General features: G+C 44.4%; 1 protein-coding gene across 4 annotated transcripts in view; it reads right to left on the bottom strand.

Moving 5' to 3' along the window:
- The window catches only part of SPOP (speckle type BTB/POZ protein), a 29,291-nt gene extending 5,650 nt beyond the window's left edge, over window positions 1-23,641 (bottom strand). The window contains exons 1-9 of one of the 4 annotated variants that reach the window (XM_069952739.1): window positions 23,553-23,641; window positions 21,442-21,533; window positions 20,109-20,239; window positions 19,316-19,437; window positions 17,672-17,823; window positions 17,458-17,585; window positions 16,793-16,970; window positions 4,601-4,656; window positions 2,607-2,729 (exon numbers count right to left, since the gene is read on the bottom strand). In XM_069952739.1, coding sequence (XP_069808840.1) covers window positions 2,607-2,729; window positions 4,601-4,656; window positions 16,793-16,970; window positions 17,458-17,585; window positions 17,672-17,823; window positions 19,316-19,437; window positions 20,109-20,186 — 837 coding nt within the window. In that variant the 5' untranslated portion in view covers window positions 20,187-20,239; window positions 21,442-21,533; window positions 23,553-23,641. Of the gene's footprint in view, window positions 1-2,606; window positions 2,730-4,600; window positions 4,657-16,792; window positions 16,971-17,457; window positions 17,586-17,671; window positions 17,824-19,315; window positions 19,438-20,108; window positions 20,240-21,441; window positions 21,534-23,032; window positions 23,351-23,552 lie in introns of those variants that run through there. The other 3 variants (XM_069952738.1, XM_069952740.1, XM_069952741.1) reach the window with 3 other exon arrangements.
- Window positions 23,642-24,538: the final 897 nt, after the last annotated feature.

Genomic DNA, 24,538 nt, shown 5'->3' with positions numbered 1-24,538 from the left:
CTGGCGGAGCGGCGGGCCCGGCTGTCTGTTATTCCTGACTGGTGAGATTGTGGAGGATTACGAGCAAGGAGAGGAGAAAGAACATTTCTTCTGCTGTACTTCTGAAATGTTTACAAGGAGATGATTCACAAGACGAAAGAAATAAAAACCTGTACTTCAGCTTGAGGCTGGAGCGGGAAGACGAGTGCTTAGAGCGCGGATTTCGCAGGCCGGGAGGATTCTGGTTCATTCTGGTCAGGAGTTAACTGTCTGATTGAATCTATAACCAGTAAAGACCAGTAAAGCTGCGACAATCTGACCCTGATCCGACCTGAGTTCTGATCGTATTCACGATGGGCACCTTTGTAAGAGCACAGGGCTGCAGGGGAACTTAGAGGCCTTGTCGGAATGACATCTAAACGGTGGGAGTTTCAGCTAGCAAACCAGATCGGCAATAGGTTTGCACTGGGGCATTCTGATGGCATCACCTATGGTCCTCCTCCCAATGCATGGTACCATCCAGACTGCACCCTCACTTATCCCATGCATGGCACCATCCAGAGCCCACTCCCCACCTACATGTATGACGCCATTTAGAGCCATGTCACCAGTTAGGGTTCTCTCCTCCACGCACATCAGCATTTAGGTTTGCCCTGTTCCAACACAGTCCTGCTCCAATGCATAGCACCATTCAGGTTCCTTAACTCCATTAAAGGAGAAGTCTGCTGAAATTTTTTCTTTAAGTATTGTATTGCCCCCTAAAAGTTATACAAATCACCAATATACACTTATTACGGGAAATGCTTATAAAGTGCTTTTTTCCCTGCACTTACTACTGCATCAAGGCTTTACTTCCTGGATAACATGGTGATGTCACGACCCGACTCCCAGAGCTGTGCGGGCTGTGGCTGCTGGAGAGGATGATGGCAGAGGGATGCTCAGTGTCCCTCCATTGCCCTGTGTGCCTCAGTGTACTACTGCCATCATCCTCTCCAGCAGCCACAGCCTGCACAGCTCTGGAAGTCGGGTCGTGACATCATCATGTTATCCAGGAAGTGAAGCCTTGATGCAGTAGTAAGTGCAGGGAAAAAAAAGCACTTTATGAGCATTTCCCATAATACGTGTATATTGGTGATTTGTATAAATTTTGGGGGGCAATACAATACTTTAATAAAAATTTTCACCGGACTTCTCCTTTAACAGTGCCATTCAGGGCCCATACCTCCATTCACAGGACCATTTACAGTTCACCTATGCATGCACCATTGAGCCCCCCACCAACCCTAACACACAGTACCATTTAAGGTTCCTGATTCCACCCCACCCTGTATAGCACACCAGTTAGGTTCCTTCCAACCATTCACAGAGACACCCCCCCCCCCCCGGCTCACCGCATAATTAAGGGTTATTCCTACCCCAGAAAGCGCAATTCACAGTTCTCTATTCATGCACCATTCACCCCACCCCTTACAGTATTATTTAGGCTTCCTGTCCCCCTGCACAGCACATCATTTAGATTCCGTACCCTAATTCACAGCACCATACAGGGCCCCTTACCCCATTTAAAGCACCATTCAAGGCCCCTCACTCCTATTTATAACATCATTTAGTGTCCACCTAACACCACCACCTTGCACAGCACAGTTTAGGGTTCCTCCCTCCTGTACGGGACAGTTTAGGGTTCCTCCCTCCAGTACGGGACACCATTTGAGGTTCCTACCACTTTTCACAGCACTATTTAGAATACATCCTGCCTACTCATAACACCATTCCTTCGACCCCAGCCCCCCATCCCTGCACAGCACATCAGTTTCACCCACAGCCCCATTCCCTTTTGCACAGCACATAAAAGGGGGTATGTAGTATTAGGAATTTTTTATATAATGCTGCCCTGCTGAAGAACATAATGTATGTTATGCTTTCCCCTCCGCGCTCCCCCCGTGTTCTGCTACGGTGTCCCCAGCTGACTGCAACTGCTGCCACTTCCGGGTTGAACTTGTCTTGGGAGTGACAGCCCACTCAGCCAATGACTGGCCGTGGCGCAGTTCCGTCTCAGTTAGCAAGTTTGTCTTTGAAGTGGCATTGGTGCAGTCAGCAGGTGACGCCAAAGAGGCCGCAACATGACACTGGTGGAGTGCAGAAAGGTAAGCATTATGGGGAAGATTTATCAAACATGGTGTAAAGTGAAAGTGGCTCAGTTGCCCCTAGCAACCAATCTGATTCCACTTTTCATTCCTCACAGACTCTTTGGAAAATGAAAGGTGGAATCTGATTGGTTGCTAGGGGCAACTGAGCCAGTTTCACTTTACACCATGTTTGATAAATCTCCCCCCAATATGTTTATTATGTTCTCCAATAAATTCCTAATGCCGGATAACCCCTTTAAGGCTTCCTCCATTCCCTACACAACAGCAGTCAGGGTCTCCCCCGCCCCCCACCATTTACAGAGCCGGTAACCGTTCCTATTCCGAAGAATAAAGTGTGCCCCCACACCCAGATGGACATCTCCTTTAACCCAATGTTATATATATTAATAGTCTTGCTTCTAGCCTTTGGTTCCCAGTAGAGATTCAGCCCCGATAATTATTCTTCATTAATAAATCTGCTAGTCCCGGTGATAATCATACCTTGTCTGCAGCCGCCAGGAGATCATCAGCCATCTTGTCAAGGTTGGATGCCTTCCCGGTGTATATAAAACACATCATTTCCTTGAAGACATCTGGTTCCACATCTTTAATCTCCACACGATTCTACGTTCGGAAAAAAAAAAAAACACATGGTAAATATTCCAAATCTAATTCACAAAGGAACATCGCTCACTCCTCACGTCATCATCGGACAGAGTGGATACAAGAAATACCGTATATCAAAGTAATGGGCAGAAACTGTGCTCGGCCTGTATGGATTAGATGGTGCAGGCAGCGTACAGCTGTCAGGATGGCCATATATATAGGATAACCGCCGGCCTATTAACACTGCTAATCCCCTATTAAAGGAGAGCTGAACCTCATACAAAGAGCCGCTAATATCACTCCTGGGTATAGATGTAAATGTTTCTGGACTTCCCGGCAGAGATCACATTGTAGAGTATAGTTAGTCTCTTAGCGGGGTGATAACAGAGAGCAATATCTCACATTCAACTGCATACAAAGCAATTCACGGACTGGGGATGAACAGCTATCTTGTTACACATAACATAAAAGGAAAATTTATTATTAGTAATTCAACGATACATTGGTTTCCAAAGGGGGAGGGGTGTCATAGAGAGCACCAGCAGAGAGGCACTATTACTTGTATTCTGATAACAATCAGGGCAAATCACTATTACCATAAAATTTCACCTCCCCGTAATGGGGGGGAAGAAAACTTAAAGTGTAACTTTCATGTAAATGTCATTTTTCAAAAATCAATAAATATCAATAGTATAAGTGATTTTAGGGAACACTGTAATAGGTTTTATTAAGCAAAAGAGTTTTATTAAGCAAAAGAGCAAAAGGGGTTGAGGGGGACGAGTGAGCATGGAGAGGAGTAAAGCAGGGCTGTACAAAACATCATCCTGCTATCTTATCTCACCAAGATCCCAGACTAGCACTGACCTTTCTGACCTGTGAATCCAGTGTTTTATGTGCCCAGACAGTCTGCAAACTGTTAAGCTGCTTGTCTGCTCTTCCTGCTTACTCATCCCCCTTGACGCCTCCCCCTTCATAGGTTATAATGGACTCAGCAAACATGTCTTCACTTTGTCCGTAATGAAGACGGCTTTGCCTGATAATGCAGTAGTGAAGGGGGGGGGGGGGTACAGAAACAGGATTTTCTCCCTAATAGAACCCATTACAGAGTTTCTTAAAATTGCTTGTTTATTGATTTCTGCAAAGAATTATTATTATTATTTTTTTTTTAAATGACAGTTACGGTTTAAGGCCCAAGGTCAGAAATAATAGCGCTGATGTACTGAGATCTGTGGGTTAAATTACAGCAGTGGTAAGAACTGGTACTGCAAGCCAGTAGAGAACAGTGTGTAACATTAACTGTTTCTTTAATGATAAAAAGGCTGCACAATAAAAAACTCTAAAAACACAATTTACAGTGCTTGGTCTGCTTTAAATGACATCATAGAGACTTCTCTTTATTCTTGATAGCTGTAATGAGAACACAGCCTATAACTATAAAGGTGCAAATACAGCTTCAACAACTGTGGCTGAACGTTCGATCAGCTGACAGCTACTGTCCCCATACATATGAGTTGGCTCGGCAGCGCATATGTTCACAAAGGAGGAGAGAGCAGACTCCTCTAGTGGCAGCTTTTCTTACCAAAAGGATCGAGCAGTTGACATCCAACATGTCTGATCTGTCTCTACCCCAACATCACCTGTCTGGGGAGAGAGGGAAGGCTTCCATACACAGTAAGCAGGTTCCGCAACAAAAAAAAAAGTTTGGCTGACTAATGTGTATGGTGTTGGATCAAAAAATGTAGCATGTATGGCAACCATGCCTGGAGTCATAGGGCCGATGCTGTGAAGTGCATGCAGCTTGTTGAATCAGATGTTCCCATCAAGGGTGGCTCTGGATCACCAAACCCCAGTGTAACAATTCCAAACGTTAAAAAAAGACAATACCGTACCTTTTTACTTTCCTCCATCTCGTGCTCAAACATAGCGCTGAACACAGGTGAGCGGGCTGCAAGAGAGAAAAAGAGAAAAATATCCAAACTGATGTGCGGCTCCTCATCATCCATTACGCATTCAATGCACTGACTAAGCTAATTACCATAGGTGCAGTTCTACTTGGCCAAGCATGTCTGTGTATATCTATATTAAGAAAACAGAAGGCTGATGCTTTGCCCAAAGCCAAATTGATGATTCTTATTAGTTGCCCGTGTGAAGCCAGACTGAGGATGTTCAGTGGCTGCCATCCAAGCCAGCTGAATTATTGGTTCCCTCATTTGGAAGCGGCAGCCATAATCAGATAGCTGGATCCTATCTGCTCCATCCACACCCACTTCTGTATTACACCTGCTTTTTATGAGTATGGCTTCCTGAATCAGACAAATGAAGCTTAACAAGTCACGTCCATGGCCGTAATCACCTGTCAGAGGGAAAATGCAGCCCTATCTGCACGCGTCATGTTATAGGGAACACACCGATATATAGGTTCACGATAACTTGTCATTTATAGATGGAAATATCTGCTCGTTCTGGGCTTAGAAATCAAGTGGGTGGTCCTAATTAGTGACTGTTAGTCAAAAACAAGGGCCGCCTACTGGACTCCTAAACCCAGAATAAGCACAACTTTAAATGAATTAAAAAAAAAAGTTTCAATTATTTTCCCCCACAAATCTATATCTATCAATCTCCTAAACTAATCCTGCACTATAACATGATGCCCGCAGAGAGGATAGCAATAGTTGTAACAGGATATAGGTGATGATGACCAATGAGGACCTGCAGTGTGACAGGTTTCATTTGAAATAGACATGCACCACTGGGGGAAAAAAAAAAAAAAACATTAAAAGTGTAACATTGCTTTAGATTTTTTGCATGAATAGAACAGCGCCGCTGCGGGGAAGCCGATACCATGGTTCTTTTTTGAACTACCGCCTGGTTCCCACGCACGGTGCGGGTCTTATCCCGAGCTCCGGGCATGAAGCACTGGAGGTGGGACGGCTGACCCCAGTGTCCCTCTGTGACATAGCTCCATTTATTCTAATGGAGCTGCGTCACAGAGGGCAAAGGGGAGGTTGTCACACTGGGGGTCAGCGGGTCTGCCCCCAGTGCTTCACACCAGGCCAGTGACCGGGAATAGACCGACGCCGGTTGAAAAATCTCTGCGTTCTATTCATGTAAAAAAACTTAAAACTATGTACCTGATAGTACATTCACTTTATTATTCATAATAACAACAACAACAGTCTATACAGTATAATATATGCTTAGCAAAATACATATTCATTAGATGGAATGATAGATTGTGTAATAGGCAAAAGGAACACTCTGGATGGACCATGACAAGGGGATATAAAGCACTAGGAAGTGTGAATCCACGTCATGCTCCGCCCCTGAGGATCCGGCATCAGACATAACACAGTATTTCAGTTCTCTCAGGAGAGTTCCTTAAAATGTGATATGGAAACTAGGAGTCAGAGACAAAGTATTGTGCTTTTACCATCATGTGTGTCACTTACATCATAAATAAAACGTATGAACAGGTCGTAAAAGTTATTGATCGCACAATGCAACACTGAGTCACTGTAGACAATGGAGAACTAACATGAGGACCTCACTTTCCTTACAGAAGGAGATCCCTGCTGTCATAGGGGGAGATTTATCAAACATGGTGTAAAGTGAAACTGGGTCAATTACCCCTAGCAACCAATCAGATTCCACCTTTCATTCCTCACAGACTTTGGGAAATGAAAGGTGGAACCTGATTGGTTGCTAGGGGCAACTGGGCCAGTTTCGCTTTACACCATGTTTGATAAATCTCCCCAAAAGTCTTATTATTTTAACTGCCCAATAATTCAGAATATTTAAGAATCCAGCCCATATAGCTTTCTAAGGATGAAAGTAATTTTACTATATGTGGTCAGGTTGTCTAACCAGGTGTCTAGCACTAGCTTTCCTAGTCTCCATAAAGGGCTATCTATGAACTAAACAGGATCTGGGATAATACCACTTTGCCTTTCATGGGCCCAGGAAAGCTGGATGACAACCCCTATGCATCATATAGGAAGGTGGGGCACATTGAGCTCTGACAAGCTGGCAGCTCATAACTCGGGGCGGCTTTCTCTCAACCTGTGAATCACTCTACAAAGAGCGGCGGCTGCGACATCCTCCACACTATGAGCACAGAAAGGACTGAGCTGCAGGTTTGTCACAGCCTATAAAGTCAAGGCTGGGCTTCTGTGTACTTTTAAAGGCACGCTATGACATTGAACCCTCTGCAGAGATCAATATTACAATGGTGCTCGCAATGTCGTACTGTTAACGCCTTTCAGGGTCACCGCCAATGCTCACCAAGCACAGCGGTGTATAGACAGAGAGAAATAACACGGTGATGGCTGACATCAGCGCCTGGGGTGACTCATTTGCAAACTTTGTTAAAACCACTAGCCGGGGGAACCCCCCCCCCCCCCCCCCCCACAAATGTGAATTTCCTTTGAGAAGTAACTAAGAAATATCCAGTACAGGACCACTGCCAGCATAGACTAGAAACGTAGCTGCTGCCAGTACATAGCAGACAAGGAGACCTCTAAAAAGCTTTGGTCAGTCAGGGTCCGGACCACCAAGAACAAGTGGAGAGAAGTGCTCAGCTAAGTGCTTCTTCCCCTCTCTCTTCTCGCTGCAGGAGATGGATTCTATACAAAGTCTATGGCGGAGATACCTGTATGTGTATGACCGGTAATAATGGATGGCTTCTTTACTATTCTCTGCCCTAGTTTGAGTCTAGTTTTACAGCTCAGTTCAATTAAAAAGTCAATAGAGCAGAGTTGCAATACCACACACAGCCTAAGGACAGGGGTGGCGCTGTTTTTGGAAGAAAGCTAATTGTGTGTAACCCCCTTTAAAAATGTAATCCAGATGGCACACCCTCAAACAGAAAAGTCCTGGCCAACCAGGTGCCAGGGAAATGCCCATGAAATATAAGGGTGGCCAGACTTAATATGTGCCCCAATAGGGCCTAAGGACACCAGTTATAGGAAGACTTAAAGAGGTACTCCAACAAAAATCTTTCAAAACAACCACGGTATATAGATTTTTTTAAATTTACTTCTATTTAAAAATCTCAAGTCGTCCCATACTTATCATCATCTGCTGTATGTTCTGCAGGAAGTGGTGTAGTCTTTCTAGTCCGACACAGTGCTCGTAGCTGCCACCTCTGTCCATGTCAGGAACTGTCCAGAGCTGTAGCAAATACCCATAGAAAACCTCTCCTGCTCTGGACAGTTCCTGACATGGACAGAGGTGGCAACAGAGAGCACTGTGTCAGACTGTAAAGGAAAGCACCACTTCCTGCAGGACATACAGCAGATGATAAGTACTGGAAGAGACTGGAAGTACTTGAGATTTTTAAATAAAACTTAATTACAAATCTACATAACTTTGTCATCAGCTGATTTAAAGAGGTACTCTGGGCTGGGGTTATTTTTATTGTATGGCCGGGGAAGGGGTAGATATAGAGGCCGCCAGCCAATTACCTCCCCGGTTCCAGAGCTGGTTCCCGGATCACGCCGCCCCATTCTCCTGTCCGGCTGCCGCTTCCTGGTCTGAGCTGCGGCTTCAGACGTGACGTCTCAAGGCAGCTCAGCCATTCAGCGGTCGTAGCGGAGACGGGGCGGCGCGATCTGGGACCCGATGCTGGAACCGGGGAGGTAATTGGCCCGCGGCCTCTATATCCACCCCTTCACCGGCCGTACAATAAAAATAACCCCAGCCCGGAGTACCTCTTTAAAAAAAGATTTTCGCCGGAGTACCCCTTTAAACCAGGTATTTATGACACACCCTTGAAATACCCCTTTAAGCATCTATCAGGCTTTAGAAGATACACAGTATACAGAAGCTAAACTTCCTCCCTCAGAAGGACAATAAGCAGATGAAGCCCCCCCTCCTCCGTACTAACCTGCGCCCAGGATCTGCCTTGTGTAATATGCTAATCCCGCACATGCCCACATTTCATGACAATTCTCTCCATAAAGCGGCAGCTGCAAACTGCTACCATTTCAATGAAAATGATACTTTTATGGTGTAAAGCGCTGATACACAGGTGCAACATTATACAGCAACAGGAACGACATTCAATGGGATGGGTTTTTGGACTAAAAAGATTACTTTAAAAAAAATGATTATTTGAACTGCAGTGTAATGTACATATCCTGATGCTTTCAAATTCTTAAGAAGAGAAATAGCGCCACTTTTGTCTACAGGTTGTGAATGGTACTGCGGCTTAGATCGTATCAGGATGATTATACAAGCCAAATGTAGTATCCCATACCATATTGCAGTATGTATAATACAGTGGTCTCCAACATGATGCAAAACTAAATCCCCCAACATGCCGCTGAGGGTTGTAGTTCTGTAACTGGTGGAAAACTACAGCCTGAAGACCACTGCCAGGACAGTACAATAGTGATAGTAATCAATACACAGCAGGGGGTCCTAAGTTATTCAAAGGGAAAAAAAAAACCTAAGCCCCCTCCCCTATAAGATGCCTGTATCCCAATAAATGCATATGATAGGGCCTGCCCCTTACAGGGGGACTCCGGAGAAAAAATGTTTTTATATCAACTGGTGTTGGAAGCTAATACAGATGTGTAAATTATTTCTATTTAAGAAGTACTGGAAGTCTTCCAGTACTTATCATCTGCTGTATGTCCTGCAGGAAGTGGTGTATTCTTTTCGCAGTTTGACGCAGTGCTCTCTGCTGCTCCCTCTGTCTGTGACTGGAACTGTCCAGAGCAGTAGAAAATCCTCTTAGAAAACCTCTCCTGATCTGGACAGTTCCTGACATGGACAGAGATGGCAGAAGAGAGCACTGTGTCAGGATGGGAAAACTATACCACTCCCTGCAGGACATACAGCAGCTGATAAGTAATTGGTAATTTACTTCCATTTAAAATGTCTTCAACCTGTATAACTTTCTGACAACAGCTGACTTATGTTATATATATATATATATATATATATATATATATATATATATATATATATATATATATATATATATATATATATACACACACACACAGTGGTGCCTTGGATTACGAGCATAATTCGTTCCGGGACGGTGCTTGTAATCCAAATCCACTCTTATACCAAAGCAAATTTTCCCATAAGAAATCATTGAAATGTAGACAATTGGTTCCACACCCCAAAAATCATTTTATAATCATTATAGCAGCAGTGTGTATAGCTGAGTGTGAGTGCAAGCACATTATAGCAGTAATGGAGAGGATGGGAAACACAAGGACTGATAGAGACTGCAGGGAGCATGAAGGAATGAGCAGGGCAGATGTGGACACAGTATAGCAGCACTCTCTGTCCGGGGAGAGAGGGGTTAAAGCTATAAAGAGATTACCCCCACAGTCCTGTCCCCTGATGCAAGCCCCAGCCTGAAGTGGATCTGCTATAAATTGGAAGGTGAGAGAGACTTCCTGGGTCAGAGTACAGTGCTGCAGACCCCGCTATGCAGGCCATGCCCCTCTCCCACTCACGCTCCCACCCAATACCAGGAGCTCTTAAACCAAAGCAATGCTCTTAAACCAAGTCACAATTTTGAAAAACTGTAAGCTCTTCTTGCAAAACGCTCTTAAACCAAGTTACTCTTAAACCAAGGTACCACTGTATATATAAATAAATTTTATTTGCTGGAGTACCCCTTTATGTAACTTTCTGACACCAGTTGATTTAAAAACAACTGTTTTTGCACTGGAGTACCCCTTTAACACTTGACAAAAATGAATAAAAATAAAATCTAATAAATAAGTAAAAAGGAGGGGGAAAAAAGCCAAACACACAACAGAAAGGGGACAGTAATAAAATAAAAGAGCCCCATGTATCCCAGAAAAAAAAACACACAGAACACACATTTGCATAATTATGGACATGGAGGGGAGGGGGAAACTAACCTAGTCTACAGATGTTGAAGCTGCAATACCAGACACAGCCTATAGACAAGAGTGGCGCTATAAAAGGCAAACATTTTCAAAAACTACATTTAATACATGTTTTTAATTCTCATATATGTAGATGTAAACATTGATTTCTATGGTGTAAAACATTGCCTACTTGTTTCCATTTGGCTGCTTTTTTTTAATTATTTTTTTGGCCAAAAACTTTGCAACTCTTTAAATTTTATAATGTAAGTCAATAGGAATTGGATTGCGGCGTCCGTCTAACGTATACGTTAATGTGAACCCTTCCCAAACCCATTATACAATCACTGTTCTCCTTGAAGAGCAGGCAGAAGACTTCACTTGTGTTGTAACTGCACTGTTATCCCCCCTGGACCAAAACCCAAGAGGAAACAATGTAAACACAAACAGTCACTAAACTAAAAGAAACTGCTAGAACAATAGAGGCGACAGAGCGAGAACGCTGCCAGGAGTCAGGCAAAGCTACTCAGCTGTGCACTAACAATGGAGGGGGAGGTAATGCTGCAGAACTAGCGACACACAACCCCCCGGAGACCGGGAAAGCTGGGCGACAGACCCCCGAGGAGCCATCATGGCCGCCAGACTGATTGTCACTTTCAGGATCCATATGAATACAGCCAAACATAACGTCACGTGACTCCATTCCTCTTATACTTCCCCCTTTCAGTTCTATATAAAAGTCCCTTTAGTGTCGGATAAAAATGCATTTCTATAGCGAGTTAGCAGCGATTACTGCCTGCTGTAAACCCCATGACAACACTCGCTGTCTTATGTTCATCCTTAAATGGGTATTCCAGCGGAAATACTTTCAAATCGACTGGTGTGAGAAAGTGCCAGAGATTTGTAACTTACTCACTCCAGTCTTCCTGTACTTATCAGCTGCTGTATGCCCTGCAGGAAGTGGTGTATTCTTCCCAGTATGCCGCCACCTCTGTCCGTGTGAGGAACTGCCCAGAGCAGCAGGGGTTTCTACGAGGATTTGCTACTGCTCTGGATAGTTCCTGACACGGACAGCGGTGGCAGCAGAGAGCACCGTGTCAGACTGGAAAGAATACACCACTTCCTGCAGGACATACAGCAGCTGAAAGTGCTGGAAGACTGGAGATTTTTTAGTAGAAGTAAATTACAAATCTATACAACTTTCTGACATGGCTGATTTGAAAGAAAACATTTTTCGCTAGAGGACCCCTTTAAAGTGGGCACACATCTCAGATGGGAGCAATAGCTGTCACCTGATGCCGCTTGAACTAGGGTGCATGTGTTCTCCATAAGGAGAGGGGACTAAGGACATGTTTACATGTTTAGGTTTTGGGGGTTTTTTTGCAATTATTGAATACAAAGCCAGGAATGGATCTGATAAGAAAAGAAGCCTCCATATTTCCTTTATCCATGTGCTCTATAATCTGCACCATAGCTGAACCCTTCTCCCTATGCAGAACACAACAGGAGTAGGGAACCTTGGCTCTCCAGCTGTCGCAAAACAACAACTCCCATCATGCCTTGAAGCCAAAGCAAAAGCATGATAGGCGTTATAGTTTTGCAACAAGGTTCCCTACCCCTGCTTTAGATGGTTGGAGGGTTTGGGCAACATTTGTCCAATGGGTATGGTCAACTTCCTCAAAGCAATTATTCACAGCAGGGCTGTTAGGGCATGTTGGGAGTTGTAGTTTAGCAACAGCTGGAGAGCTACAGGTTTGAGAATACATCTCTATAGATATTCCCCCAGCTCCCGGCGCTCCACCACCCTCTACATTGTCACACTGATCATGTTCTCACCACTATGCTACTCTCTATTATCACCATCTGCACGCAGCTTATACACCGCTCCCTCGGGACCCTAAGGCTTCCACCCACAGTATACACTCTGCTTGTAGGTCATACAGCTTCCCTTGTCTGTGGCCCCAGCCTGCTCCTATGAGAGTATGTGTGACCATAGATGAGAGGCTGCACCAGGAATAGACCCGCCATGAACCTTTGTACTACCTACAATATTAGCCGTAAGGGCTGTCACCCAGCTTTCCACAGAGCCTGAAAGGCATGGCTACATAACAGTGCAGATTTCTATGCCTGGGTGACAACCCCTAGGTCATGTGCACATGGTAGGGGAGAGATTTATCAAACATGGTGTAAAGTGAAACAGGCTCAGTTGCCCCTAGCAACCAATCAGATTCCACTTTTCATTCCTCACAGACTCTTTTAAAAATGAAAGGTGGAATCTGATTGGTTGCTAATGTTTGATAAATCTCCCCCGGTGTATTCTTGTAGAAAAATAAGCTGATTCTTTGGACTACTATCAAGAAGGCAGTAGCCTTATTCTAGCTTACTTAAAGGGGATTATCCAGGCTTAGAAAAATATGGCCACATTTCTCTAGAAACAGCTCCTCACCTTTCCTCAGTTTGGGTGTGGTATTACAACTCAGTTTCATTGACGTGAATGGAGCTGACTTGTAATACCACACACAACCTGAGCACTGGGTGATGCTGTTTATGAAAGAAAGTGGGCATGTTTTTCTAATCCTGGATAACCCCCTTAAATGTATGCTCAATGTGTATGTGTATCCCTATAAAAAACAATGGTGTTTTTCAGTCCATATTTAGTGGAAAACAATGCCTGGCCTTGGGCTATGTTCATACATGGTGACTTTTTTTTGCAAGATTAGGCAAGCATTTCCCGCGTCTGTTACGTCTGAACCTACTGTAGATGTTGCAGGGGTGTTAGAGGACTATAAAGACTGCTGTCTTACCTAAACAGCACCACACCTGCCTATAGGTTATATTTGGTACTGCAGCATCAGTACTGTTTCACACAAATGTTACACGCATATTTTAAGGCTACACTATAGCGGCATGTCCTGGCCTGACGCGCTCCTGATGTCACTTCAGGTCATCAAAACCTGCAGTACAAACCTGTGGGCAGGTGAGACGCCATTTCTGGAATAAAACATATTTTTCTAATCACTTAAAGGAGAAGTCCAGCGATTTATAAAATCAGGCAGCCGGCGGGGGTAATTATTACAAGTACAGACTTACCTCTCCCTGTGCCTGCAGTGAGCGTTGGGACTGGCCCCGGGACCCCCGGCAGACATTACCACAATAAAAAGGCCTGTCCCAGCTAATGGACTGGCCGCTCAGCCAACCAGTGACTAGAGCTGCGTCCCTGCCCAGTCACTGACTGGTTGAGCGGCCAGTCCATCAGCCGGGTTGGGAGATGTGAATGCCGGAGATCCCGGAGCCAGGCTGGGGTCCCGAGGCCAGTCCCGCAACTCACCGCGGAGGCATGGGGAGAGGTAAGTCCGTACTTGTAATCAGTTTCCCCCCTGCCGAATTTTATAAATTGCTGGACTTCTCCTTTAAGTCTGAAAAGGAATCCAACATTAGCAAGTTCCCCACCCCCCCTTACAGATTCTGCACCTCCTTACAATTAATTCCCTGCTATAAACAATGGGTGACACTTGGACACTTTAATGCTGTAATTTAAAAGTAGTACAAAGAAGAAAAAAAAGGATCTGAGGCCTCGCTGCTTCTTCTATCGGTTCATCTCGCACTTTTCTTTACAAACGTGGAATAAATTAGCACCACGTCGATTTAATTAAAAGGAAATGAGTCCTCAGCCAATCAGATTACAGGAAGAGACACCGGGGAAAACTTTGTGGCACGTTTTCTCAAAGGAGCAGAAAGGCTCTGTAGTCATAGCACTATCTGGGTTACACAGGCTGTACTGCAAACCTCAACACAGCAGATTAAAAGGGATTGTCTACTTTGAACAAGTTCTTTAGCGGGCAGGTACTGGGACCCCCTCCCCAGCCCCCTCCATCACCCACATGTATTTAAGATCATGTCACAGACTGCAAGTAACGCTGGATCCATAATGTAACCTAAATATCTGGAAAACAGATCAGCGCAGGAACATCAGATATTCTGGATCATCAGGAGCCGAAACTTAATTAAACTCTGTTATAATATGAATAGAATATAAGTAGCTGTCCTCAATCCATCTTCTGCACTGGCAACAATGTGAGCTTAAAATACAAAGTAGTCCCCTATCCACATGATCAGTGTATGTGGGGGGGGGGGGGAAGGGGGTGGTCTTACTGTTGGGACCCCTGCTGATATTGAGAACAGACAATTGTCCCTGAACAGATGCACAGCTAGTGCTCCATGGACTCTCTATGGGGCGTCTGAATATTGCAGTTTGGCACTTGGCAGTGTTCAGAAACTCCATAGGGAATGAATAGAGCTCTGACTGCACATGCACAATGCTGCTCCTTGGAAAACGGATCTCTGTTCTCATGATTGGAGCGGTCCCTACAGTCAGCTAGCTATTCCTTATCCATAACTTTTCAACTTGGGATCACCCCTTTAAAGACTAGCTACATTACATAATCCTAGAGATTTCACCCTAGCCTAATATGCATAGCTGAACATTCATGTGTCCCTTATGGGAAGGGGAGGGGTGAGCTTCTACCCACAGTACCCTTGCCCCAGTTTATCCCTCCAAGTTTTGCAGCTTAGTTCCATTGATATAAATGGAGCTGACTTGTAATACCACACACAACCTGAGGACTGGGGTAGTGGTGTTTTTGATAAACTTCTCCCCTCCCTCCCCCCTCCAACATAATGCAAGTAAAGCCTCAGGAGTCCACCATACACCTTATACTGCCACCAGTCTTTAGTGTCGTACAGACACTGGTCGGGTCCTTTCTATATACTCAGGGCTGACTGTACAGAGATAACCCAGTCCCTGATCATGTCACTAGGAAATTATTTTTACCATGCCAGGGTCACTTTTGGGATGCGAGGTTCACTGCACAGCCAAGCACCCATGCAAGGCTTTTCCTATAGCATCATAAAGCACTGCGTTGTAGAATAAGGCCCTTTTATGACTGTCATAAAAGACGTATTAGTGGCTGTTAAGGATGTGCTGTACAAGAGCTCAGCAGAGTATATTGATTCCTCTGTATTCCCCGGCCCTTACAGCCATGTCACATATAACCTTTAAAGCCACAATCCCAGATCACAAGCACAATGCATGCTGAATGAAGAAGCACCCATCACATCACTGTATCTTACACCCACCACACACACACACACACACATGACCTGTGCCAATCCCTTCATTGAAGGAGAATACTATGTTTTCCTCTAACATATCTCAGTAAGACAGATCTCATACAGCCTTCTGGGGATGCCAAATCTGTCAACATTCTAGTCAATGGTCCAATAAAATCAATGGTGGGGCGTTAGATTGTCAGTAGTAGAAAGCTCTGCGCATTGCCAAATGTGTGTACCCTTCCTATAGAGTGACCTATATAACTATCATTGGCATCCTGTAATCACATATACTCCCATATGTATATCAGACATTAGGGATAGAGATGAGTGAACCTCGAGCATGCTGGAGTCCATCCGAACCCGAATTTTCCGCATTTGATTAGCGGTGGCTGCTGAAGTTGGATAAAGCCCTAAGGCTATGTGGAAAACATGGATATAGTCATTGGCTGTATCCATGTTTTCCAGACAACCTTAGAGCTTTATCCAAGTTCAGCAGCCCCCGCTAATCAAATGCCGAACATTCAGGTTCGGATGGACTCAAACCCGATTCGCTCATTTCTAAATAGGGATAATTTTCAGCAGTGTTCCCCTTTAAAGAGGTATTCCAGGGAAAATGTACTTTAAAGTAGGAGATTGCAGGGGGTCCGACCTCGGCACCCCACGACGATCTCTGTAGCTGGCTCCCGGCTTCTGTATTTTATATAGAGCAGCAGGAACGGCACTGACCTGCGGCTCTATTCATTCCTAAGGAGCCGACGGAAAGAGCCAAGTACAGTGCTCATCTGGCATACTCCGGAGCGATTGAAAGAGCGACGTATGCCAGATGAGCACTGTACTTGGCTCTTTCCGTCGGCTCCTTAGGAATGAATAGAGCCGCGGGTCACATGCCATACCCGTGGCTCTATACATAATACAGAAGCTGGGGACGATAGGGAGATCAGTGGGGGTACTCCTACTTTTTCCTTATCCTGTGGATAAGGAAATGGTTTATTTTCCCGGATTATCCCTTTAAGGCTGCCTATTATCACAATGCAGAACAGGACTCTTCTCCACAGGAATGAATAGCAGAAAAAACATCAGAGAGCAGGAAGATTGCACTTGCATTAGACCGACCTGCAAGGATGGCTTTGTGCGCCTGAAATTCCTGACCGGCCACACACAGGCAGCAGTCTGTGAAGCGAGAGTTCTCCCATAACCCTCCCAGCTCATCCGCTAGGCGACATTCAGGGACTTTCACCATGTTCATTGTGTTCTGACCGGAAATGTTTACAGAATCCTGTACCACGCTGACCTAGGGGGGCAAGACACACAGGTTATAACACTCTCCAATCCCATCTGTCATCACAGATTTAAAGGAGGCAGTAACACCGTAAAGGGGATGTCCAGTCTTGTTACACAAGTTTCTGATACATTTTAAGATATCTGCTTGCTTGTCAATGAATGGAAGCATTCTTGAAACACTGACAGGCTACAAAATGATACCTCTTACAGCTAGGGGTTAGATAGTATTGTCCAGACAGTGAGTTAAAGGAGTTGTCTAAGATGTGAAGAGCATGGCAGCTGTATTCTAGAAACAGTGCTGCACCTATCCATAATAGTGCTGAACTTAACTGAAGGGAAGCTGCAATACCAGACACAACTATCGGACAGCTGTATAGCGGCCAGGTTTTCCATATGTGCCTCCATAGAGGAGAAGTATTATCCATAGAAAATGGAAAATTTATAAGCTCACATAAAGGTACAGTAAATTCCATGATAGCTTCAGTACAATCCCATACCTCACAAAATAAAGTCAACTTGTCATCCGGGAGTAAACCATTGGCCTCGTCGAGCAGGAAATCCCTACGAATGAACTTCTTAAAACCCCAGTCCTTCCCCTGGACGAAGCGATATGCCCGCTGACTCTCTGTAAAGAACACATAAGGGTATGTCACCCTAGGCCCAGGAAACAATGACAGCGATAAAACAGAGAGGAACAACACTACCACATACCCATCGCCTTGGTTTCTTCCCCCTTGGCATTGAGGATGGAGAATTTAAATTTGGCGCGAACCTCGCTCTTTGGACAACTGACTAACAGCAGATAGAGAGACAGATAGTCCTTGCTTTCTTCATCCAAACCCTTAGGATTTACTCGTAGGCACCTGCAGAAAAGCGAAAGTATATATTAGTAGTCATGTCATACAAAAAATAGCACTTTATGTTCTTGGTGGTATAATACTCATAATAATCAGTGGGTGTCTGACATCTTTAACAAACAACAATGTGGAAAATAAAGGGGCTGCCTCTTTAAATCTATCACTTTCCCAGGACAGCCAGGTGCACCACTGAACTGCCACCAATCTTATTCACTTGAACAGAGCTGCACTGCCGTTCCATGCACAGTGGGTGGCTGTATGTCCAACACCCCACAATCATAAATTGATGGCATATCCAAGCAATATGCCATCACTTTATGATTTGGAATAACCATTTAAGATGTTTGTTATGTGGATCTAGTATAATATAGGGAATTGCACAAACAGCTATCACATTCAAGTGAAACACATTTGACTCAGCATTCGATAATCCAGAATGACCAGAACAGAAGATCTTATGCTTGGGGTTTATTTTTTAAAGTAAATGATATATTCTATGCCAGCCCAATAATCCAGAATATCTGACACAGAAAATAGTACGGTATTAGAATAGTTCCCTTTGTTTTCCCACCATTAACATTGACACATTGATGGACTATGCCATCATACTCTCACTGACACACTATACTAAACTAAACGTTGTTGTACAACAGTTTACATCTACTAGGCTGATGCCAAAACCAAAAGAGAATCTGAATTCCACACCACTTCCCTATTTCATTAGTCAATAGTGCTTTTCACTGTCAGTTTCACTGTCTATTTGACACGTACGTCAAAAGTTTTGGTGTGTCAGGGTCTGGTTATACAGACTCCCACCAATCTGCTAGAATGGGGCAAGTGAAGCTCAATAATAAGCCCTTCTTTTTCTGACTTGCCCATAGAAGCACAGGACAGACTCTATAGAACCTGTATAGAGCCCATCTTGTGCAGCCATGTGTAAGGCCAGATTCCCACCTTCTGTAGGCACAGCCATGTGGAAGGCCAGATTCCCACCTTCTGTAGACACAGCCATGCACGAACAACGTACTACGGACTGAACCTTGGAATTCCTGGCATCAGCATTAATTATTCCGAAACAGTTAAATATCTGCACTACTGTACTGACTCGGCTGTGTTTGTAGTGGCACAGAGATTTATATCATCACGTTAGAAGTATATATTGTACATGAGCAGCTTAGATGCTTCTAACCTGCTGATAGTTTCCTTTCAAATCTCTGCACTACTGTACTGACACAGCCATGAATTTAATGAATGACAATGCTAGGAGTTGCAGGGTTCAGACAGTAGCATATAGTCTGTGCACAGACCGTATCTACGGAACGTGTAAATCTGGCCTAAGACTGAAAAAGAAGCACTTTCTCCCGCCTCATTCTGGTGGATCAGTTGTAGTCTGTACACCCAGACCCTAGACTGTTCAGATATCTCTTTAAAATGTAAAGGTATTGCCATTTCCTATTTATAGAGCGCTCCCATGTCTGTTTAGATGGGGTGATCTTACCATTTCAGTTTATCGTTGGCTCCTGATGAGAACGTGGAGCTTTTGATCACCTCGCCCATTTCCTCTCGGCAGAAGCTGAAGTTATTGATAGTCCACATGTATGAAAACTTCACAACTTTTATCTGTGATGAGAAATACAAGACAACAATGACCGACAATGCTTAGGAACAGCAGATGTCAATGGAACCTTGAGGTCCCCATGCACCTTATAATAAAGTTGGCCAGACTCTCTGCTAGTCGTTGCCGCCAACAGTATAAGGGGTGTATGGGGGACTCCTAACTCTCCACCCTTAGATAATGTCAGTGGAGAGAAGGATCGGGTAGCGAAAATCCATCACTTTTGTCTCCACCACCATTATCTTGTTCATGGAGGGATAAGCTGGCACCAGAGCAGTGCAGCTCACCCTCCCCCTATGTAACACATGAACGTTTGACACCAGGAGACAAAACAGTTGGCCAAACAACCATTCATCTGAAAAACGTAAACACTGAAAACGTATTGGAACCTGGCGCCTGTCCTCTCCATACACAGGAACATTCGCCATGGCCGAATGTTCCTGTGTTCTCAATGAGGATGGGAAAAGTAAGCCGCTGTGAGAGAGCACTGATCTCTTTCTTAACAAAGGGTTGGCTGTGATTTTCCATCACGGCTAACCTTTTTCACCACAGACATGATGTGTCAGTCTTTGATGGGGGGCGCAAACATCACAGAATAATGGCTGAATACGCTGCGAGATAACATAAGACTTAGGTGCATGGCCACCTTTAGTCTCAGCAGAACAAAGAAATTTACTTGAGTATAACACCAGCTTTCAGCCACGGGACCACTGGACATCTCAGCCGGGGGAGGGGGACTTGGAACTCGCGACATCGCCAGCTTGGAAGCGTTTGTGAAGCGGAGGAAGGAGCCCGAAGGGCCTTCTCCTGAAAAGAAGAAAAGAAAGAACTTTAATGGTTTATGTACATTTCCCTATTAGAAATCTGTACTGTGCGTATCTAGTATGACACCCATAGAAATCTGTGGCCCCATAACACTTAATGGCTCCAATCTCCTATGAAATCCATCACATTATGAAGGCAGCCTCCTATGAGTACATCTTAATACACAGATGTTTTTAAGACACTAATACTGAGGTCCTCTGGTAGGCTATGGGATCCACATGCTCTTAGTAGTAGATGTGACCACCATGGTGAACAGGTTGCGGCTGCTCAAGAGAGATGAAAAAAGACAGGCCATAAACTGCACTACAGCGAAGGTCAGAAACCAAAGGGAAAGTTCTTTGAAGAGTTCTACAATTCTTTAATTTAAGGGGCTTTGCCAACAGAAGACATGGCCTGAGGATCTGATCTTCCGAGGGCCCCGCTGGAGATGAGAACAGGAGTCCTACTCTAGTTCCTCCCCATAAATGCGCTGCATGAAGATAGCCATCCCTCACCACACGGCAGCAGTGTACATGTCTAACCGCAACTCAAATAAGAGCGCGGGATGGGGGTCTTAGAGGTCATACCCCAACAATGAAACACTGTCATTTGTTGGTAAACCAGTTTAAAGAGGCACTGCCATATTATAAAGTAATGCCATTTTGCCAGGACCCAGTGACCCCCCTACCAGTGCACCTGGCTGTGCATAGAACTGCAGCACGTCCCTACTGTAGTGAACACGGCTGGCGGCATCCCCCTGCACAACTGGGTAGCTGGAAGCACCACTGTAGAGGAAAGAACGAGGGATTCTACATTACACCTGCAGTCAGTGGGGTTCTCAGATGTCAGACCCCCACTGACCAAGGTGATGGCATACCATGACTTTATGAAATAGGTGTACTTCTTAAGATACTGTTCCCCAACCTGTGGCTCTTCGGCCACTGCAAAACTACAGGTCCCATGATGCATCAAGTTGTATCTTTCCAACAGCAATGCTGGGAGTTGTAGTTTCACAACAGTTGGGGACCTGTAGGTTTTGGACTACTGTCCTATACGATTTGATGTCCAAGTAGAGCCATCTTGGTGGGCTGGGAGTTGTAGTTACACAACAGCTGTAGAGCCACAGGCTGGCAACCACTGCTCTCTATGCGCTCTGCGTACCACTTTCATTCATGGACCCCTTAACCACTCACACACACACTTACCTTTCAGTAACGTAGAAAACACAGAGCAGCCTTTGTATACGGAGTTGTCCGACTGACCATTAAATTCCAACCCAAGTTGTTAACGGCGATAACTTTCCCAAAGAGAAAAAAGTAAATGTAAGTAAATCTTTGTGACATCTCCCACTGCCAACATCACTACTATCATCTGGACCCAAACATCTGCCCTAAATAGGCCGCCTGTGACTAAGTGCACCACATAGAGGTGGTAAATGACGCCAAGGTCTATTGTTATCATGCATAGACGGCCTAGGGTGATGTCATAGATGCCAGTCTGGTATAAATATGATCATAATATTGAAGAAATCAGGGTAAAAATGAAGATAAAGTCATATCGACAGATGGATAACGCTGCATCCTGTCTCTGACCGCTACTATGAGTATATACATGATGCCAGCTATGGGCAATCACCTATAATGTATACATGTAGTGATGTTTATATGTATACATCCACAGCCTATCAGCTAAAATGTATACATGTAGTTCTGTATATATATGTATACATCCCCAGCCCATCAGCTATAATGTATACATCCACAGCCCATCACCAATAATGTACACATGTGGTGCTGTATATACGTATACATCCACAGCCCATCAGTATAATGTATACATGTAGTGCTGTATATATGTATACATCCACAGCCCATCAGCTATAATGTATACATGTAGTGCTGTATATATGTATACATCCACAGCCCATCAGTATAACGTATACATGTAGTGCTGTATATACGTATACATCCACAGCCCATCAGTATAACGTATACATGTAGTGCTGTATATACGTATACATCCACAGCCCATCTGTATAATGTATACATGTAGTGCTGTATATATATATATATATATACACACACACATCCACAGCCCATCAGCTATAATGTACACATGTAGTGCTGTATATATGTATACATCCACAGCCTATCAGCTATAATGTACACATGTAGTGCTGTATATATGTATACATCCACAGCCCATCAGCTATAATGTACACATGTAGTGCTGTATATATGTATACATCCACAGCCCATCAGCTATAACGTATACATGTAGTGCTGTATATATGTATACATCCACAGCCCATCAGCTATAATGTACACATGTAGTGCTGTATATATGTATACATCCACAGTCCATCAGTATAATGTATACATGTAGTGCTGTATATATGTATACATCCACAGCCCATCAGCTATAACGTATACATGTAGTGCTGTATATATGTATACATCCACAGTCCATCAGCTATAATGTACACATGTAGTGCTGTATACATATATACAGCACTACATGTACACATGTAGTGCTGTATATATGTATACATCCACAGCCCATCAGTATAATGTATACATGTAGTGCTGTATATGTATACATCCACAGTCCATCAGCTATAACGTATACATGTAGTGCTGTATATATGTATACATCCACAGCCCATCAGCTATAACGTATACATGTAGTGCTGTATATATGTATACATCCACAGCCCATCAGCTATAAGTATGGGATACAGTGTGAAACAACACAACTAGTGACACTCACACTCACACTCACACTCAGGCACTATACCTCTATTATTACAGATCACTGATCACCCACAAGCACAGGAAGTGTTCATTCCAAGTATTAATCAGCTGTCAGTTCCTGGTTCGTAGCCCCTCCCCCTTCAGGTTCCCAGGGGCCCCCCCAAACTGGCTCCCCTTCGAGCTACGCGGCCCCAAATACCCGAGTAATCGATGGCACCCCCTAGTGACCACTGATAAAGGTCCCCTAGAACCTCAACAGGCAGGGCAGCTCATAATGTGGCAGCATATGGGGAGCTAGGAATGCTCACTATCTGGCAAGAGAGAAACCCTGCAGAGCTGTACGGCGCAGGCGTAAGCCATTAGGCGGAAAAGCGCCTGCGCAGACGATAGTCGCTATTTCCTCCATATGGGGAATGGTAGACGCTACGCATGCGCAATACTTACTAAGGAGGCGATGGGGAGCCGGAGTGGGGGAAGAGCGCGCCTGCGCAGTAGGAGCTAATCGGTGGGCATGCGTACTAGTGTAGGGAAATAAATGGCACATGCGTATTACAAGCTCTTACCGTTCTTAATCTTTTTTGTTTTTGCGATACTCCGGTAATGAACGGTTTCAGCGCACAGCAAGTAATGGACTCCACAGGTAGAATAGAACGGACGTAGATAGCTGTGACGTCATCGCGCACCAGGAACGAGGCCGCAATAGGAACTGCGCATGCGCGCTAACTTTCCCCAGTATTTCCCTACAAGTCTAAAATGTTTTCCAGTCATCACGGGTGACCTCATCCACATGTTACAGATACTTCATCCTGGTTAGTCACTGCTGGAAAACCGATGGCGTAGAATGGAAAATAGCAATCATTAGATGGTAATTAGGTGTAATAATGGAGAATAACAGATGGAGGAGGTACTGCCCTTTAAGTCCCACTTATACATCGCCTTGAATAAAAGTAAGAAGGGAACAACAGTGCAGGAAAGTATAAGTGTTATAAAGACCTACAATATTATTAATTATTAATATTGCAGCAAGAGCGTTCTATAATAAAGGGTTCCCAACTTGTTGAAAAACTACAACTCCCATCATGCCTGGATGACTGTGGCTCCCCATGACTTCAACATCAATCATACTCCGACATAGGTGACTCTCCAGCTGTTAAAAAACTACAACTCCCGTCGTGCTATTGATGGCCTTGAGCGTGATTGCATAAAGAGCTGTAAGTCACTGATCAGGACCACCCACTGGACTCCTAACTCCAGCATAAGCAGGGGTTTAGATGAATACATTACTAGTAAGGCCAGGTTCACACTGCGCTTGTGCTTATGTGTTTTGCATATATTTTATACCCTTGAAAGGGATAAATAAATATATGTTATCAGATGCTGAGTACAGATTTTGCCATACAGTACATGCATTAGTAGGGTGCGTTGACGCGCACCGCATCCACAGCACATTTCACGCTGCAAGATACTTAGCGAAATCCGCAGCGTTATGCGGTACAGTTATTTCCTATAGTCTCTGCATTCTTGCTGCGGTGTGCAGTGCCTTGATTGG

This window comes from Dendropsophus ebraccatus, chromosome 14, assembly GCF_027789765.1.
Source record: "Dendropsophus ebraccatus isolate aDenEbr1 chromosome 14, aDenEbr1.pat, whole genome shotgun sequence".
In the NCBI taxonomy this organism is placed as follows: Eukaryota; Metazoa; Chordata; class Amphibia; order Anura; family Hylidae; genus Dendropsophus; species Dendropsophus ebraccatus.
Note: the sequence above shows the minus strand (reverse complement) of the source record. Positions and strands in the feature narration are given on the sequence as shown.